This window comes from Podarcis melisellensis (genome assembly GCF_964234715.1).
Source record: "Podarcis melisellensis genome assembly, chromosome: 14".
NCBI lineage: Eukaryota > Metazoa > Chordata > Lepidosauria > Squamata > Lacertidae > Podarcis > Podarcis melisellensis.
Genome location: NC_138546.1, coordinates 46686892 through 46705372, shown reverse-complemented (window position 1 = coordinate 46705372; position 18481 = coordinate 46686892). Strand labels below are relative to the sequence as shown.

Below are 18481 nucleotides of genomic sequence, written 5' to 3'. Positions count from 1 at the left end.
CCGAGTCTCCATGTCCACGGCCTCCGTGGCCGTGGTTTTTAAGGGTCCCCGCATCGCCGGTGCGGTAGGACCCAGCCCCTGCCGAGCAGGCTCCCTCCGGAGCTCGGAGGGAGCCCGCCATTCGGCGATGGCGCCGACCCGGAAGTCCGAGACTTTAGGAGGCACTTGGAAGATGCAACAGCATTTTCCGCAAGGGGAAAAGTGTTTCTGGCTGATATGCATTGGGCAATCCTGGTCTTTGAATACAGCTCTGGACCACCACCACCCCTAAAATGTCGCTGCTTGTTGGCTGGGATGCCTCCCATCCTTGTACAAGGGGAATTGAAAATGAGTGGACAAGTCCAGAGAACCTCAGATGCTGTGATGGGGAGGGGTGAGAAAAGCTGATCAGGGGTGGCTTCCAGAGCGTGGGGGGTGGGGGTGGCAGAATAGGGCTTCACTAACTTGCATTGCTCCTTCCCCACCATGTGATTAGCTAAATTAGTCTTCACCAGCCTGGTGGCTTCCAGATGTTTTGAACTGCAGCTCCCAGCAGTCCTGGCTAGCGTGGAAAACAAAACAAAACATCTTAAACAGTTAGCTAGTTGAAACTTAGTTTTAATCCATTTTAAATCTGCATGCGTTTCCGTAAGAATGCAAGAAGAATCCTGTTGGATGAGGCCAAAGGTCCACCAAGTCAAGCATCCTGTCATCACAATGGCCAGTCAGGATCCAAGCACAACATTAGCATCCTTCATAAGATGGAAACAAGAGCTGCAAAGACAAAAAGCATACTTGGTTTTTAGATGGCACGTGGATGCATATTGCAGCAGGTATCATCTTAGAAGATGATATTCTAATAATATATTTATATGGTGTTATTGCTTGTGATTTTAGACTGTCTTGGCGGTGCAAGTTGTGTGACTGAAAAACAACATACAAATTCTGGGAATATATACATCCCATCCGGTGTGAAAGTGAAGAGAGAATAGTTCCTTGAAGGCGCTGCCAGACACCTGCAGTTTTTATATGTACCTACCTTAAAATTGAGTCACTTTAAAAGTTTTGCCCAATTCGTAGGATATGAAAGATAGACAGATAAGTGGCTTATAAGCAAACTTTTTTTACACAGTACTTTAAGGTACTGTCAACCACAGTGTGCCTTACATCTTTGTCAAGAAAGTTTTTCCTAATTATAAAGCTTTTCCTTATGGTAGCCTTGTTAAACCTTTCAAGATCCAACACACCACATTCTTTGAATTAATTTTAAAAGAAAATAAAACAAATATATTCACATGACTCTTTGACAGAAGAGCATATGAACCATGAAAACCACAATGAATTTTTGGGAGACAATTTATTTGGCAACACCAAATAAACAAGACTTCCAGAAATCTATTTTGTCCATACCGTGTTTTGTTTTGTTTTAAATCTTAAATAATATGTTAATTTTGGCATTGGAGCTATTTCCCAAAGCTTGCTTAGCCACTCAATACTCCGAGGTGATATTTGAGCCTTACATTTCTGGGCAAACAACATTCTTGCTGCTGTTAAATAGATCAAAAGCAGCCACCTCCAACCTAGTGTTGCTCTCCAGATGTTTGGGACCACCCCTCTCACCAACCCCAGCAAAGATGGCTGTGTGATGCTGAGACTGATGGGAGTGGTAGTGCAATAACATCTGGGAGACACCAGGTTGAGGAAGGATGATCAAACAGATGGATCGCGATTGATACAAAAACACTGAACCCAAAACTTTTGTTGCTGAAGCATCATTCCTTTTCCATTGTGGGGCCAAGGCTGTTGGCAGCTACTTCATCTATTTCATGAGCTCCCTGCCCTCTCAAGTGCTGCAGCACTGAGCTGCCTAAACCAAAACATGAGTTGTCTGGGTGATTCCCTTTTCCAGGCAGTTGCCCACAAGGGACTGGTCTGAAAACATGGCGTGTATTTTATTTCTGAATGAACCCAGATGTGGACAGGACTCAAGAGGGGGAAAGGAAAATATATTAACGCTCCGCCATAGCAACAACTATCACTCACTGTGTTTATGTTACAGTAGCACCACTGATTGATTGATGCTGCTATAAAGCAAACTCTTGGGAGAACATTTCTTCTTATAAACAAAAAATAAATAAGGAACAAGAGAGAGGGGGAAGGCTGTGGAGAATGACAGATATATTTGGGCAGCATCTATGTGTGCCCCAGCAACCCTGTTCCTCCAGTCTTTCCACCATTAACCACCTGACAGCCAATACCTTGTCCCCTGAACCCTGAGGAGGAGACACCTCTGCTGCTGGACTCAGGCACCTGGGAGGGCAGGAGAGCCCTGAGTAGCTTTCTCCAAGGCAGTCCCCACAGCTTGAAAAACCAGCCGCTACAGACAAGGGCACCAGCACTTTAACTGGACAGATGGTGCTTGGGTAGAGGGGCTTCTATCTTGACTCCCTGCCCAGACTAGAGAGCTCTGCTGATTGCTCCAAGATGTTTCTGAGACAACTTGCTTCAGTTGCAGGACTGCTTAGCTCATGTCCTTAACTAGCACCTTAGTCCTTATTCAAAACCTGGTTTGGCCTCTGTTCCAGAACCCAGAGCCTATTGATCTCATAACAACCCACCCAAGAAGAGCCCTGCCGCAGCAAGATCAGACCAAAGGGGGGACCCACTGTTGAATAGTTTGTTTAAATGTTAGGGTTCATTATTGTTTCACAGGATGTGTACCGCTTTAAAAGCCAGGGTCATATCCTGACCTAGTTTTTACAGCTGTGTAGCAGGTGCTGGTAAGTCACTGTAATTAGCTGTGTCAGCATTTGTGAATGATATATAATGTGTAGTATGTACCTTATTCTGCTCTGGTGGGTGACAATTATAGACACTATGTAAGATGTGTGTTTGGGAAGTTGTTATTAAACCTTGCAAATATATATTTGCATCTCTTCAGTGTTTCCATCTGTGTGGTCTACTCTGCACGCACTCTGCGACATGTTTCAATGCCCAGTGGCAGAGCTTCAAGCTCCGGCGGGCGGTGGGGCAGAGAGCAGGCGTGGGCGTGGCTGGTGGGCATGTGTCCCGGGGGTGTGGCGCAGCGCCCTCAGGGGCGTGATGCCCAGCCCGTGGGGAGCAGCCGCAATGGACCTCACTGGGATCATGACGCCAGGGGCCGTGCGCTCCCTCCCGCACCCCTGTTCCTCTGCCAGTGCCAATACCCACCTGTTGCAACACACTGTTTTCACAGGGGCCAACCAGGTGCGCATTAGGGGGAGCCTGAAAGTAGGACCTGAACACAACAGCCACACTCTCCTCACCTGTGACTCCCAACAACTGGCAGTGGAGGTGGTGGAACGTAACCATCATGGCTAGTAGCCATTGAGACCTTGTCCTCTTCCATGCATGGGGTTGTCTTAATCCTCTTTTGGAGCCACCCAAGTTGGCCATCACTGCCTGTTTGGGAAGCCAGTTCCATAGCTTTAATACTCTTGTGTGAGAAAGCACTTTATTTTGCTAGTCCTGAACCTCCCAACATTCAGCTTCGCTGCATGGCCCCACTTCACATTCTTATATACCTCCATCATGTCTCCTGTAACTCACATATTTAAAAAACTAAAAAACTAAAAAAAAACCTTTCCTCGTGGGGGAGTTGCACCATCTCCTTGGTCGTTTTGGTTGCCTCTTTCTGAACCTTTTTGAGCTCTACAATATCTATTTGGGAGTGAAATGACCAAAATTGTACACAGTATTCCAAGTGCAGGCACACCAAAAAATCTTTTTTTAAAAAAAAGATATTTATTAACATTTCAAAAATTATACAGAAAAAGTAAAACAAAAAAAACCAAAAAAAACCATATCAAATATAAAAAAATACCAAACTAAAAACAGTTTAAAAACAAGTAAAATTTCATTCCCTTATTTTCTTATAACTTACTTCCCAGACCTCCTCATACTTCCCCTTTTTGTATTCCACTTTTAATTATTATTTCAGCAAATCCTCACCCTTAATTTTCATTTAATTTTCAACCTTTCTTTTCTTTTTACTTAATAATTACAGCTGAAAACTACTTAATTTCTAAACCAACATCATTCTAGCATTCAGGCACACCAAAATAATCAAGGTGATATTAGCTGTTTTCATTTAATAATTATTTCTAACATGGAATTCACCTTATTCACAGTTGCTACATCATAATTTTTTCATTTAAAAATCTCATAAAGTGGCTCATGATATACATTAAAAACATTAAGTAACAATAAATAAGAACAGTCAAAATATGCAGATAGTAATACCACCTAATTTTAGTAACAACCACAGCCAGAGCAACAACAAAGATCTTGGTATAGACAGTCAGGAGATGGCCAGGTAAACAGAACTCTCTCTCTCTGCCACCACAATCATGTAGGGTAGCATTGCAAACAGCTCACAAAGTTTATACACATCTAGTCTGTTACTAAATTAAGTAGCAGACAATATATTATCTCTCTGTGCTTTGATTCTGGAATTCTTGCAAGTTTGTGCCTCCCTTTTAAGGAGTCAAATGTAATCTGCTCCCCATTCTCCAAAGACTTATTTGCATTTGTAGTTTTAGATATGAAGGGCCTTATTCCTTTGGTGTTTTTGTTTGTAAAGCCCAGTATACTGAGAATCAAGCTGTGTTGCCCAGAGATAAGCCCCATGTTTTTCAGTCCTGATTTGAAAAGCAGTGGCTCTTGAAGAAAGCTTAGGGGAAACTCCTGCTCAAGGAAATTAAATCAACTGTCTGTTAATCATACCATGTGCCAACCCCCAAACCACTCTCCCAGTCAAAGGACCGTTAGATGTCCCTTTCTGAGCCTTGGTTGCAATAAAGGTGGGGGGGGGACGACCCATAAGGAAAAGTCATTTCCATGGGGCTGGCCAATAAGTGCTTCACAGTAGTTTTCATGCCAGGAAACATTGCATGTGATGCAATGACACAAACACTTTTTACTAAAGATAAATTGCATACCATAAAACCAAGAGCGGTATAAAGCAATTTCTGCAGCAATTAAGTCTGAGTGCCAAACTGGTCAGCAACTTTGAATCCCCTTGAGTCAAATTCTGCCCACTTGGAACCCTCTTAGTTCTCAGCCTGGTGAGGCAAAAGTGGTTTGGTGCCATCTGCGGCAAGAGGCTTAGCTGGTTGGCAGTCGGGTGATGGGATCAGAGGCTGGGAATGACACCGGTGTTGTTCCATTGGTAGCCTGTGGCAGAAAAGTAAAATGCTGCAACAGAATTTGGACCATCACTGCCCTCTCTAGTGGCCCTGCGGGAAAATGAGTGGCTGATTGGTATACTCTGTCTTCCAATAAACTGAGCTTTGAGGCACCATTTTGTTTCCCTGTCCTTAATGTTTGTTTTCTATGCTGAGTGACCTTGCATTTATTGCCTGTGTCTTATCAGTCTTAGGGCTTGTAGATTTGCAGCTTAATGTTGCAGATAAGGTAGTCCTGTAGCCCTTGCAACCCAGGAGAGGAAGAAAGGGCAGCTTCTTTGGGGGGGGGGGGCTCTTCCTCTGCTACCAGGTACAGCTTTCTACATAGAAAAGTGAGTTGGATTTTCTTTTCCTGAAATCTGATTGCAGGCACCTTTCTCTCATTCAATCACTGGCGTATTTTGGCCTCATCTGATTCATCAAATGGTTAACCTCCAATGTTTCTTAGCCATAAATCCCACCTGCAGCTTACCTGTCCAGTGCCTCTCAATAACATCAGCACTAGGTCTGCAACTTCTTAATTGACTACATCATTTTTAAAAATACAGTGGTACCTCAGGGTACAGATGCTTCAGGTTACAGACTCTGCTAACCCAGAAATAGTACCTCAGGTTAAGAACTTTGCTTCAGGATGAGAAAAAATAGTGTGGTGGCCACGTGAGGCCCCATTAGCTAAAGTGGTACCTCAGGTTAAGAACAGTTTCAGGTTAAGAACGGACCTCCAGAACGCATTAAGTTCTTAACCCGAGCTACCACTGTACTCTGCTAAAAGGTGTCTCAGTTTTGTGATGAACTGAAGCCTATACTCGTTTCTTGAATTTCCCCTCCCCCCTCCCTCAAAAAATAGGCCTCTATCTTCCTCTCTTCTAATTGCAGCGAGTGTGGGGTTTCCTTATGAGGTGGCCAGGGGTGATGTGTTTGCGTGTTTTTCTTTGTTTCACCTACCTCTCCAGCATTTTGTGTCTTCCTTAGCTGCCCACATTTGCTGGTTTGGAAAAAAAAAAGCCTCATGGGAGGAGCTACTTTATAGAAATCTTCTGCTGGACTTTAAATCAAAGTCTCACAACAAATGAAACTGATCTGTAGAAAACATCACTTGAAAAAAAAAGAGAATGCATGCAAAAAATAAAGTTTGGGAAGCTAGGCAGGCTGGGTACCTGCCGTACCTGCTGGTGGTGGTTGTTTTTTTAAAAAAATTCAAACCAATATCTTGAAAAGTACAAAGTAGAAAAAAGTAGTGATTTGCACAGTAGATTGTGCCCCTTGCTTCCCGGTGCTTTGCAGGAGATCCCAGCTGAGGGTGATGTGGGGTTTTTAGGAAGCGTCTGTTAACAAAGTGCTGTGATTTGTTTATTGTTCTGCTTCAGAACTGACTTGGTTCCTTTTTAATCATATGCAAATGTAATGCATTAATTGATTGGCTAATTGACCAAAGGGATGCGGGTGGCGCTGTGGTCTAAACCACAGAGCCTAGGGCTTGCCGATCAAAAGGTCAGTGGTTTGAATCCTCACGACGGGGTGAGCTCCCATTGCTCGGTCCCTGCTCCTGCCTACCTAGCAATTTGAAAGCACATCAAGTGCAAGTAGATAAATAGGTACCACTCTGGCAGGAAGGTAAACAGAGTTTCCGTGCGCTGCTCTGGTTCGCCAGAAGCGGCTTAGTCATGCTGGCCACATGACCCAGAAGCTGTCTGCAGACAACGCCGGCTCCCTTGGCCTATAGAGCGAGATTAACACGCAACCCCAGAGTCGTGCGGGACTGGACCTAACAGTCAGGGGTACCTTTACCTTTACCTAATTGACCAAAACCTGTATGACTGATTGGCTAGGATTTCTGTAACCCACCCATTGTAGCAGGATGCCATTGCAGTAGCTCTTGTTTGCCTGAAGCAACCTCTATAGAGTAGCCTGGCTGGGGTTGATGGGCTTTGTAGTCCAAAACAGCTGGAGGGCACCAGGTTGGAGAAGGCTACTCTAGAGAAAGCACTTTAAAGAGTCATGTGTTGGCTGCAATAGGGACTTCATGTGAGTGTATATATCTATGTGGCAGAGTGCCACCGTGCCTAATCTCTGACTGGTTCCTGGTGCAGCCGAAAATGGGTTTTGCCAATTCCCTGGGAAATGTTTGCAATATGACCTGAGAAAAATATTCATGCGTTATAGCAGCATTTGGCAAATGAAGTGTATGCTTAATGGAGTTTCAGTTTAGTTACAAGGATATATCCTTGTGAGACTGGTTCATTTATCTGTTGTTTAAATTGATCTCTCTTTAGAGGCTGTTTTCTCAAAGAAGAAAAGAATGTGTTCTTCTTAATAGGATTTTGCTTTTTGCTTGCTTTCTGTGTTAATTCTCAAGCTTTCATTTTTCTTCCCCTCTTTTAGCTATGTCTGCATTTGAAATTCAGCCACTTCCAGTGGAGGCGCATGAAGGGAGTGTGGCTCGCTTTGCATGCAAAATCTCTGCCAACCCTCCTGCCATCATCACCTGGGAGGTGAATCGGACAACCTTGCCAATAGCCATGGACAGGTACGGATACTTGGTTCTCTTGCACTAAACCTATTTATTACATCTGCATCTTACCTTTCTTGCAAGACGTTCAGGGCGGCAGTGTGTGTAGGGGTTGTCCCATTTTATTAGGGGACTGAGGTTAGGCTGAGAGAACATGCTGTCACCCAGTGAGCTTAATGGCTGAGCAGGGATCCAAACTCTGGTCTCCCTGGCGCCAAGTTCAGCATCCTGCTCTGCTCATCATACTGGTTCTCTTGATTCATTCTGAAACTCTTCTCCCCTCCCTTTCCACAATCCTTTCAGAATAACTGCATTGCCGACGGGAGTGCTGCAGATCTATGGCGTTCAACAGAAGGATGCTGGGAATTATCGCTGTGTCGCCACAACAGTTGCCAGCCGGCGCAAAAGTGTGGAGGCGATGCTCACGGTTGTCCCAGGTATCCTGATAATATCTTGTTGACTCTAGCATTGCTCCATTGCATCACCTGCAGGCACTGACTTCCCTCATGGGACAACTGCCCAGATTTTCACTGTGGGTCTATTCCTTCATAACTTGGGGCCTGATCCTAAGACTTGCTGTGCCACATTCATGTTTGGTGGGTCGCTGCGTGTATGTCAGGTGTGCATTTCCATTTAACTCTCTGCTTGCTTGTGCTTCTTATTTTTTTAAGCCTCCAACATTAAGCTTTTCCACAAGCCATCCATCATAGCTGGTCCTCAGAACATCACAACTTCCCTCCACCAAACTGTCATCTTTGAATGCATTGCCACAGGGAATCCAAAGCCTATTGTTTCCTGGAGCCGTTTAGGTGAGTCCTGAAACCAATCTTTGGCTCTTCACTTTGGGCAAATTGAAGATGGTCTCCTCTTTCATTTCCACCACCATTGTGCCAGATGAGGAAAAAGAAGGAGAGAAAGAGATGGTCCAGGGGTTCCTCTTGTTTCCAATGTGTGTTTTCACACTATTGCTGTAGAACCACGAGGGCAGGTTGGGGGCTGGGAGTGCAGTGATCAAATGAATGCTGAGATAAGTGCTGAAGGAGAATCCTCCAGGACTTCCCTAATAGGAGGCAAGAGTTTCTCCACAGACTAGTGGAAAGAGTGTAGGAAAGTTGACAGCCACTTTCCATCCTCTAAAGCAGTGGGGTAGAAGGAGCTGCATTCCTCCAGGGGTCATGCATGAGGAAGGGCTTAAGCTCAATAGCAGAGCATCTGCTTTGCATGCAGAAGGCTTCAATGGTGGCACATCCAGGTCAGTCTGGGAGGGACTCCCTGCCTGAAACCCTGAAGAGGCACCACTAGGTCTGTGGTTGAGAATCCTGGGCTAGATGGATCCAGTGACCTAACTTGGTAGAAGGCAGCTTCCTATGTTGAGGGTCACATGCCAGTGGTGTGGGGGTGCCGGAACCCCCTCCCTCCATACACCCCTTCTCTGTCTCACACACAACATGCCCCATTCATATTTTTTCTCGCACACACCACATGGCCCCTCCCCTCCAACCATTCACATGCTTACAAGCACATGCTCCATTCATCCACAATCTCTCTTATGTGCACACAACCACCCATTTACATACAGAAACATGCACCTCCTTCATCCATTCATTCTCTTACACCCACAATCCGTTTCCAACCCCTTCCTCTTCCCCTGTGGTCCTGGTCCAGATTGGGAGGCCCATGCTTGCACTTTGCATCAGGTAAAACCTCCCATTCACTCCAGTAAGATATAAACCCCACCCCATGCAAACTGCAGGTGTATATTGGGAGAGGCTATTGTGGGTCAGGATCTTAGGATGGTGGATAGGATTCCTTTGCTCCTTGCTCATCCGAATGGGCCCCCTGTCTCTTCTGTTCGAATTGGGGAAAGAAGCTTCCATTAATTTCAGGTGGAATGCCTTTTCCTCTGCAGTTGCAGGCCAAATATCATCCAGACTAAGACTGTGGCATAGGGATTAATTCTTTTGCCACTGCTGTGACGCCAGTGCGGTTCTGGCCTCTGCGCCTGCTGTCTTCATAGAAGAAAAGCTCCCTTTGGAGCATATGGAAGCTTTCCCCCAAACTGCAGCTGTGGCCCTGCTCTTAAAGCTTCCCAGGCCCCACAGAGTCAGCTGTGCCAATGCAAAGCTTGCATGATGTAAAAGAAGCAGGATTGCAGCTGATGAGCAACAGCACTGCAGCCAAGACTTGTCTTGTGTAGAAGGATCTGGTGGCCATTGCCGCTTCACAAATGTGATGTCTGGAACTGGATGTTGTCTGTTGGGGTCTGCTTCGCTACAGTGGTTGGAAAGTGTTTAAGAAGCAGGAAGCATGGGGATGCCAAGGGTAACATCAGCACTGTTCCAGGACTGAAGAGGTTATGCCTATGCAAGTGTTTGGGATCAGGTTAGGATGCTTTCACCCAATTCTAACTAGCTGGATGTCCATCACACAAATTCTAGAATGAATTAGACTGGAGGTGGCTCACCTGTGGTCCTCTCAGATGTTGTGGGACTGCAGGTTCCATCACCCCTAACCATTGGCCATGTGGGCTGATGGAAAGTCTACAGTTTAGCCACCCCCGGATTGGATTCTTTGCTAAAGGGTAGACTGGTGTTGAGCCATCACAAAGAGAACCTGGGCAATGAAGGGGGACTCCAGAAGGTGGAATTGGTTTATCCACCACCAAATAACATCTTCATTGCTGGCTTGTTCTCCCCAAACAGACCATAAATCCATTGACGTTTTCAACACTCGTGTGCTTGGGAATGGGAATCTCATGATCTCGGATGTGAAAGTACAGCACTCTGGAGTTTACATCTGCCGTGCTACAATTCCTGGCACGCGCAACTTCACCACTGCGATGGCAACACTTGTTGTGCTAGGTGAGCTGACTTTGAAAGCCTCTCAGGGTTGGGAGTGAAGCAGATTTAGCCACTGAAGAAATGGCGTTGCTCATGCAACATCAGGCTTTGAGAACCTGGTCTACTCTGGTGTTTTTAACTACAATTCCCACCAGTCCCAGGCAGCACAAGCATGCTGTGTTACTCTGGAACAAAGCCTTCCTGTTGAGTGAAGGGTCTTGTTGCTTAGACTGGGGGGGCTGAACTGTGAAAATAAACCAGATGAGGAGGCTCTGTAGAAATGCTCTACAGGAGGCATTTTATATTGGCACAGAAGCAGAGATCCACTCATGTGCCACTTGATCTTAAATTTCATGCCTGTCCTAACCCAGAGGCTTGGAAGTGGTGGGTGATGAAGTAGGGTATGGAACACCTGTAAAATAGCCAAATAGCATCTTATTAAAAATGGCTCCTACTTTGCAACTGCTTCCTGTTCCTCCCTCTTCCCACAAGAAAGCCACTCTGGACAAAGGTGCCTTGTAGCTCTGCCCGCAGGTGCTCTGCATTTGGAAAGACTCTAGAGGAAAGGGGGAGGTTTAACAAATTCTGGGATCTTGCCTGAGAAGATTTTGGTTTCAACTTTTGCTTCATAATCCCTCAGCTCCCCCTTCGTTTGTGGAGTGGCCAGAAAGCTTGACGAGGCCTCGAGCTGGCACAGCTCGTTTTGCCTGCCAGGCAGAAGGCATCCCAGCGCCCAAGATGTCCTGGCTGAAGAACGGGAGGAAGATCCATTCCAACGGCAGAATCAAAATGTACAACAGGTGAGAACGGCCATCTGCCCAATGACTCTGGAGCTATTGAGGACCTGCGGGTAGAGGTGCTCCTCCCAAGGCAGGGAGGTGGATTTGGCGGTATGACAGTGAAGAATTGGCAGGTCTGACCCATGGATGGCGTGGCAGTGTGTTCATTCCAGTGTGGCATGTGGATTGGAGCATCTTTGCAGTTGGTTGTTTTTTAATTTTGAATAATTCCAATCATGTTCTTTCCATTATTTTATGTGCCTTTTTAATAGGAGTGAGCAGAATAAATCCCTAGCAATGGTACTAAATAACAAACTTATGTCTGTCACACCCTTGTCACCACGAGAAATGTCCAACCACTGGTTTTAATATTTGTTTGTTTTGTACATGGTACATCCAATCACTTTAAAAAAATAAATAAAAATAAATCTGTAAATGTAAAACCAACGGTGCAAATATATGAAGCTGAGTTGGTGGACAGTCTGCTCTTGCTTCTTTTTAATTTTTCCCTGGGCTCTTGTTGTCTGTCTGTCTGTCTGTCTGTCTAGCAAACTGGTGATCAACCAGATCATCCCTGAAGATGACGCCATCTACCAGTGCATGGCCGAGAACAGCCAGGGCTCCATCCTGTCCAGGGCACGATTGACGGTAGTTCTGTCCGAAGACCGGCCCAGTGCCCCTTGCAATGTCCACGCAGAAACTATGTCAAGTTCAGCCATCCTTCTGGCCTGGGAGAGGCCACTTTACAATTCAGACAAAGTCATCGCTTACTCAGTGCACTACATGAAGGCAGAAGGTAAGTATGGTATCTGTCTGATGAGCACCCTGAGCTGCTGCTTGGCTCCTCCATATTTTGGGTACAAGAGCCTTCCCTATAGAATGGATGGTTCTGGGCCTTTTTGAGGGCAAGGGCTAATGAATCTGCTGCAGTCTTGAGGACCAGCATCCTCCCTGACTGGAAAGGTGCAGAGAGCCCTCTTGGAATATTTCTCCTCTGGCTCATGCAACTTCCTCCATAGACTTCTGCAGCATTTCCTTTTATTTACCTTTTGCTCTCTAAATATTAACCTGACACCACTGGGATAAATCATATGAAGAATTGTAATGTGCTGCCTAATCTGTGGGGTTTTAGGTACTAGTAATACAATATCTGGCTTGTGGTTCCCTTGAAATGAATGTATGGAGAAGTCGCTGGGCCTGTTTTAAGGAGATCAAATAGCATGTGGCATTTTATACTTCCAGTATCTTTTGAAAGCCAGCTTTAATTGATGTGTCATTACTCTTCCACTGATGAATCAGGTTTATATCCTGTGTGGGGTTTTTGGGCCCCAGACTGTGTTTGGATGCATGTATGTCTATAATGGCACTTCAATATCTGCCCCAGACTCAGTTGCTTGCATTCAGATTGACCAATGGAGGAACGATATGGTAGTTGTCACCCTTCCTGCTATACCCTCCAAGCTAGATTACTTCAACATGCTGTATGTGGGGCTGCCATTTAAGACTATTTAGAGGCTTCTGCCATGGAGGCAGAATTCCACTTTTTAGCAGGGAATAGATGGCCATGACTGTTGAAGAACTCCAGTCTTACGAGATCTGGAGTTGTCTGTTGGCTTCTAGACATGGTTTATGTGCCAGTTTCAACCTTTTAAATTGCCTGGGGTTACTTGAGGAGGCCCATCTCCCCATAGGAGCCTGGTCTGGTAGGTGGAAGTGTAAAGGATTCTACTTCTACTTTTATAGACCAGCTTCTGTCTCGCCAGAATAAATACTGAAGGTTTCTGGAAATTATATGGGTACAATACGTTAACTGTTTGATAACTGATGGGCTGGTTAAAAGCAAGACTTGGCTGTTGTTTTCCCCTGGTTAATTGGCCTTGTCTGCCGCACAAAGTGGATAGTCCCTGGTTCAGCTGCTGTAGCAACAGCATCCTTAGCCTGTCCTGAAGCACTCTGGGAACTTTCTGGGAACTCTTGAATTGCCAGAGGTGTATCTGGTCTCACAGGCTCTTGTTTGAAGTAGTTAGCTAGCATTCACCCCTATGCTGCCTTTTCCACTGAAAAAAACTCCGCAGCTCACAATGGTTAACACAAAGACAAAATTCAAGCAATAAAATGCAGCATGCAAAAATGTAAGACAGCAAACTCCTGCCATCTTAAAACAGCCCCCTAAAAGCCAAATACAACTATCACGCTCCATAAAGACAGGGCAGTCCCAGCCAACCCCCCAAAATAAATCAGCGAGCAGGAGCAAGGGGAAATTCTCAGACAACAACCCCTCCTTATAAAGGTACCGAACAAGGGAGTGGCTGAAAAAATATGTACCTTGATGCTCCAGCACAATCTTCCCCCATGCAAAAAATGAGGTGGGTAGGTCTACATGCCACCTCTGGGGTCAGATGCAATGTGCCTCTGAGTCCCAGTTGCTGGAGTCTGATCCAAGATCAGCTTAGCTCTTCTGACGTCCTTGTTTGTAACTGCACTGTCCATGGAGGGAAAGCCGAGAAGTTTCTTCCACTTCCTGTTGACAAAGCGCTGCACTTTTCACACAAGCCCGATATTGCTCCATTCACTGTAAAGAAATGCAGCATTTCTAAAATATGCTCCAAAAATCTGGTCATATTTCCCCCCACCTGCCTCACAGGCCGAATAATAAAAGTTAGCATTGAATACAGATTGGGCTAGGAGCAGAGGTAGCAGAGAGAGAAAACAAACAGGTGTCTGCTGAGAGCTACTTAAAGAAAAGAAAAAAGTATTTCAAATTGGGGCAGGGGAGATGTTTGTGGTACTAGGGAGAATGGGAACTTGATGAGGGAGCGTGTTAATTCCTTGTTAGCGATTAAGAAAAGGAACAAAGGAATGGCTGATTGGGTGGGAGGGAGGGGGCGCCTGCCTTGTCTTCTCTGCTGCCTCTTCTAGGCGGGGGCCTCTTTCCTCCCCATGGAGTCTTCCCAGCTATTCAAGACAAGAAGGAGTCCTTTCAGTTTGGGTTCAGGGATCCTGTGTAGCAGGTCAGAAATCGTGCCATGCAGTTCCTAATTAACCAGCCATTAATTAGGGTGTTGTGAGATGCTCATAATCTTGCCTAATTAAAATGCTATCAAGTTAACTCAAAACGGTGGGAAAACCGACTGGTGGAATTTTTGTTGTTCAGTTTGTAGAGAGGTTCTCTTCTTAGGAGGGGAGGCTTAAACTGCTTCAAGGAGCGAAGTTTGTGGGTTTTTGTTTTTTCCCACAAAGTTGACAAGCAATTTGGCATGAATTGTGCATTAAGGAAGGGCCTCTGGCTGCCGCCACCAGCTGCTTTCTGCTTTAGAGCTTTGCTCTATAGGAATGAAGCAGGACAAAGCCCCACCAAGCCTACCATGCATTTATGGGGCACGTTTGGATGTAAATTGCTGCACTCATTAAGGAGGAAAAGCATGTTTTAAACTAATCCTTGTTCTCTGCCCCCGAACTAAAACAGGTACACAGTCCTGTGTGCATCAAACAGAACAAATCTATTAACAGGATCATTTGAGTTAAAATGGGGAGCCAGGGGTCCAGAGCATCTTCGCTTTGATTTGGTTGGTGTTTTTAAGCAGCCACAGCAGAGCACTCACCACCCCCAGGGTCCAAAATGAGAGGGGCCATAAAGCAGGGGATCCAGAGGCTGTGATGGCTCCCCTCTTGTGCCTTCCTGCTTTCTCTTCACAGTTTGTTGTGGTTTAGTTTTCTGAATGGAGTTTTTGAGCTGAATCAGCACTTCCGCAGAGAGCCTTCTGTTCAGCACATCCCAAAGCCCCATGTTCTGTAGCAAGGCACAGTTTGGTAGCATGAAACTGCTTTCACTCAGACTACAAAAGAAACCCTATTCTGACCCAGTCCAAATATTTTTCTCAGAAATGCCCCGTTTTTAGTGGTTGGACTTACTTCCAAGTAAGAATGGCACCTTGTAGTTCAATCCTAAGCCTCATTACATACAAGGAAATCTCCTTGATTTATTCTTGCCTGGCTTAGGGCGATTTACCAGGCAAATGTTGATAAGATCGCAGCCTTAGAAACATATAATCCTGTAGAGAGGTTTCTGGTGCATTTGTTTCTGTAAATTCTTTCTGCATTCCAGGTTTAAATAATGAAGAATATCAAGTTGTTATTGGAAACGACACAACACATTATATTATTGACGACTTGGAGCCTGCCAGCAACTACACCTTTTACATCGTGGCCTACATGCCGATGGGAGCCAGCCAAATGTCTGACCATGTGACACAACACACCCTGGAAGACAGTAAGTGCTTTTTAAAAAATAATACTTACCGTATTTTTCACCCTATAGGACGCACCGTCCCATAAGGCGCACCTAGTTTTTTTGGGGGGAAATAAAGGGAAAAAATTATTTCCCCCCCAGGCGCGGGGCTGGGGCGGGGGAGGCCCGCCCGAGCTTCCCCCGACCCCAGCCCCCAAACAGGCAGCTCTCTGCAAGCCGTGGGAGCCCAGTGCTGGCTCCCACTGCTTGTGGAGAGGTCCGCGAAGCCTGGACGCGCTGATCTCAGCGCACGCTTGCTTCAGCATGCAGGCCACTCTCCGCAAGCAGCGGGAGCGCTCCCGCTGCTTGCGGAGAGGTCCGCGAAGCCTGGAGAACGAGAGGGGTCGGTGTGCACCCACCCCTCTCGCTCTCCAGGCTTCACCGAAAGCCTGCATTTGCCCCATGGGACGCACACACATTTCCCCTTCATTTTTGGAGGGGAAAAAGTGCGTCCTATAGGGCGAAAAATACGGTATATCCAGCCTTTTATCTGACAGGGACTCAAGGTGCTAAACAGATAAAAACAGAAAAAGCAACTGTTAATTTAATTGTTTAAAAAACAATTAAAGTGTGTGTGTGTTGAGAGAGAGAGAACGAGAGACTTAATCCTGTTATATCAGTTGGGAAAACTATTCTTCTTTCTGCTTCTCCTCCTCTTAGTCCCTCTGAGGGCTCCTGAGATCAGCTTGACAAGCCAAAGCCCCACTGATATTCTCATCTCCTGGCTGCCGATTCCAGCCAAGTACCGGCGAGGCCAGGTCGTCTCGTTCCGCTTGTCATTTCGACTCAGCACCGAGAGCACCGTCCAGGTTCTGGAGCTCCCAGGCACGACCTACGAACACCTTTTAGGGGGCCTGAAGCCCGACAGCATCTATTTGGTTCGTATCTCTGCAGCAACTCGGATTGGCTGGGGAGAGGCCTCCCTGTGGACTTCTCATCACACACCGAAAGCCACGAGTGTCAAAGGTGTGTCATCTTTTCAATTCAATATATGCCCAAATAATGGACCTTTCAACTGAAGTCACTGCAGAACATCTCTAGCAAGCTAACCTGAATTGCCCCTGGTGTCCTTTCCTTTGAAGTGTTGTCCTTGCAGCCCTGTGGCTCAACTGAAGTTTATATTTGCTGCTTCATGAACTCTTTTCACCTGCATTTTATGATATGGGGCATTAGTTTTGCACAGACTTTGCACTGGCTCTGTAGGCTGTGTAGCCGTGGGTGTGATGCACTGGACCTCCCAGGGGTTTTACAGGAAGGGAAGAGCCATGGCTCAGTGATGGTGTGTGGGAGAAACTCCCTGGCATTTCTAGGCTGATCTAGGTGGGTTAATGGTCTGACTCAAGATAAGGCAGCTTCCTTGTTTTCTGCTTGTTCCTCCAATGTGAAAAACAACTCCCCTTCTTTTCCTAGCACCAAAATCTCCTGAGCTGCGTCTGGAGCCCCTGAACTGCACAACGATCACGGTCAGCTGGCAAAAAGATTTGGAAGACACGGCAGCTATCCAGGGCTACAAATTGTACTACAAGGAAGAAGGCCAGCAAGAAAACGGACCTATCCTGCTAGAGGCCAGTGACTTGACACACACCATCAGTGGCCTGGGTGAGTTTGCACACAGCTTCTGCCTTCTGTATTTCTGAAGGAGAAGCCACGCTCATTTCACAGTAGAAGTGAGGGGCAAAGCTTTTTGTTAGAGCCACTCGTGTGATGATGGGGAGATTCCCCTTTAAATGCATGTGGAGTCACTTGCCTCCCCTCAGAAGGAATGACCGGATTGAATTGCTTAAATATGGGACAGCTCAGAGGTTATGTAAAAGCTGGTTTTCTTCTTCTTGCATGTTGTTGTTTAGTCGTTTAGTTGTGTCCGACTCTTCGTGACCCCCTGGACCTGAGCACGCCAGGCACTTCTGTCTTCCACTGCCTCCCGCAGTTTGGTCAAACTCATGCTGGTAGCTTTGAGAACACTGTCCAACCATCTCGTCCTCTGTTGTCCCCTTCTCTTTGTGCCCTCCATCTTTCCCAACATCAGGGTCTTTTCCAGGGAGTCTTCTCTTCTCATGAGGTGGCCAAAGTATTGAAGCCTCAGCTTCACGATCTGTCCTTCCAGTGAGCACTCAGGGCTGATTTCCTTCAAAATGGATATGTTTTATCTTCTTGCATACAGAGGGACAATTAAGAGTCACCTATATTGGAAGGCCTTTGATCTGTGAGGGTTGCTATGCTTTATTCCTTAAAAATTCCCTATCCTGAGGTTGATTCAGCTAAATACCTCTGCTATTATGGGTAGTATTTGTGGCTTTTCTCCTGCAACTGGTTATTTTAATGGTTTTATTAGCCACTTTGAATATAGTTTATGCATAAAAATGATATAAATAAATAAATAAATATGTTCCTGAACGTTGACATTTACCTAGGATTGTAGGAGACCCACAGAGAAATATTTTTACCCTGATTTTTTTGTATTTATTACTTGATTTATATATCGTTCCTTATGATGCAGTTATTCCATCAAGACAATGTTCAAAATTTAATAAGTGGTGGTGATGATGAAGGCATGATCTGGTAGACACTGTATACTTGGAGTTCCCAAAAACTCTTGACAAAGTAGCACACCAGGGATTCCTGAGTCCTCTTGTGGATCAGGAATTGGCTAAGAAACAGGAAGCAGACAGAAGGAACAAATGGACAGTTCTCCTGATGAAGGGATATAGAATGTGGGGTTCTCCAAAGATTGTTATTGGGACAAGCACTTTTTATCTTATTAATTAATGGTTTAGCAATATTTTTGCTAATCGTGCTGATGATGCCAACTTGTTTAGGGTGATAAAAATGAAAGGGGATTGCAAGGCGTTCCAAAAGGATCT

At 45.6% G+C, this 18481-nt stretch overlaps 1 protein-coding gene across 2 annotated transcripts in view; it reads left to right on the top strand.

Annotated features, from left to right (window-relative positions):
• PRTG (protogenin) overlaps positions 1-18481 on the top strand; it is an 86670-nt gene that overhangs the window by 30322 nt on the left and 37867 nt on the right. For both annotated transcript variants that reach the window (XM_081887613.1, XM_081887612.1), the window contains exons 3-11: positions 7587-7731; positions 8017-8150; positions 8385-8522; positions 10416-10574; positions 11194-11353; positions 11881-12128; positions 15438-15602; positions 16281-16586; positions 17031-17219. In XM_081887613.1, coding sequence (XP_081743739.1) covers positions 7587-7731; positions 8017-8150; positions 8385-8522; positions 10416-10574; positions 11194-11353; positions 11881-12128; positions 15438-15602; positions 16281-16586; positions 17031-17219 — 1644 coding nt within the window. The remainder of the gene's footprint in view (positions 1-7586; positions 7732-8016; positions 8151-8384; positions 8523-10415; positions 10575-11193; positions 11354-11880; positions 12129-15437; positions 15603-16280; positions 16587-17030; positions 17220-18481) is intronic.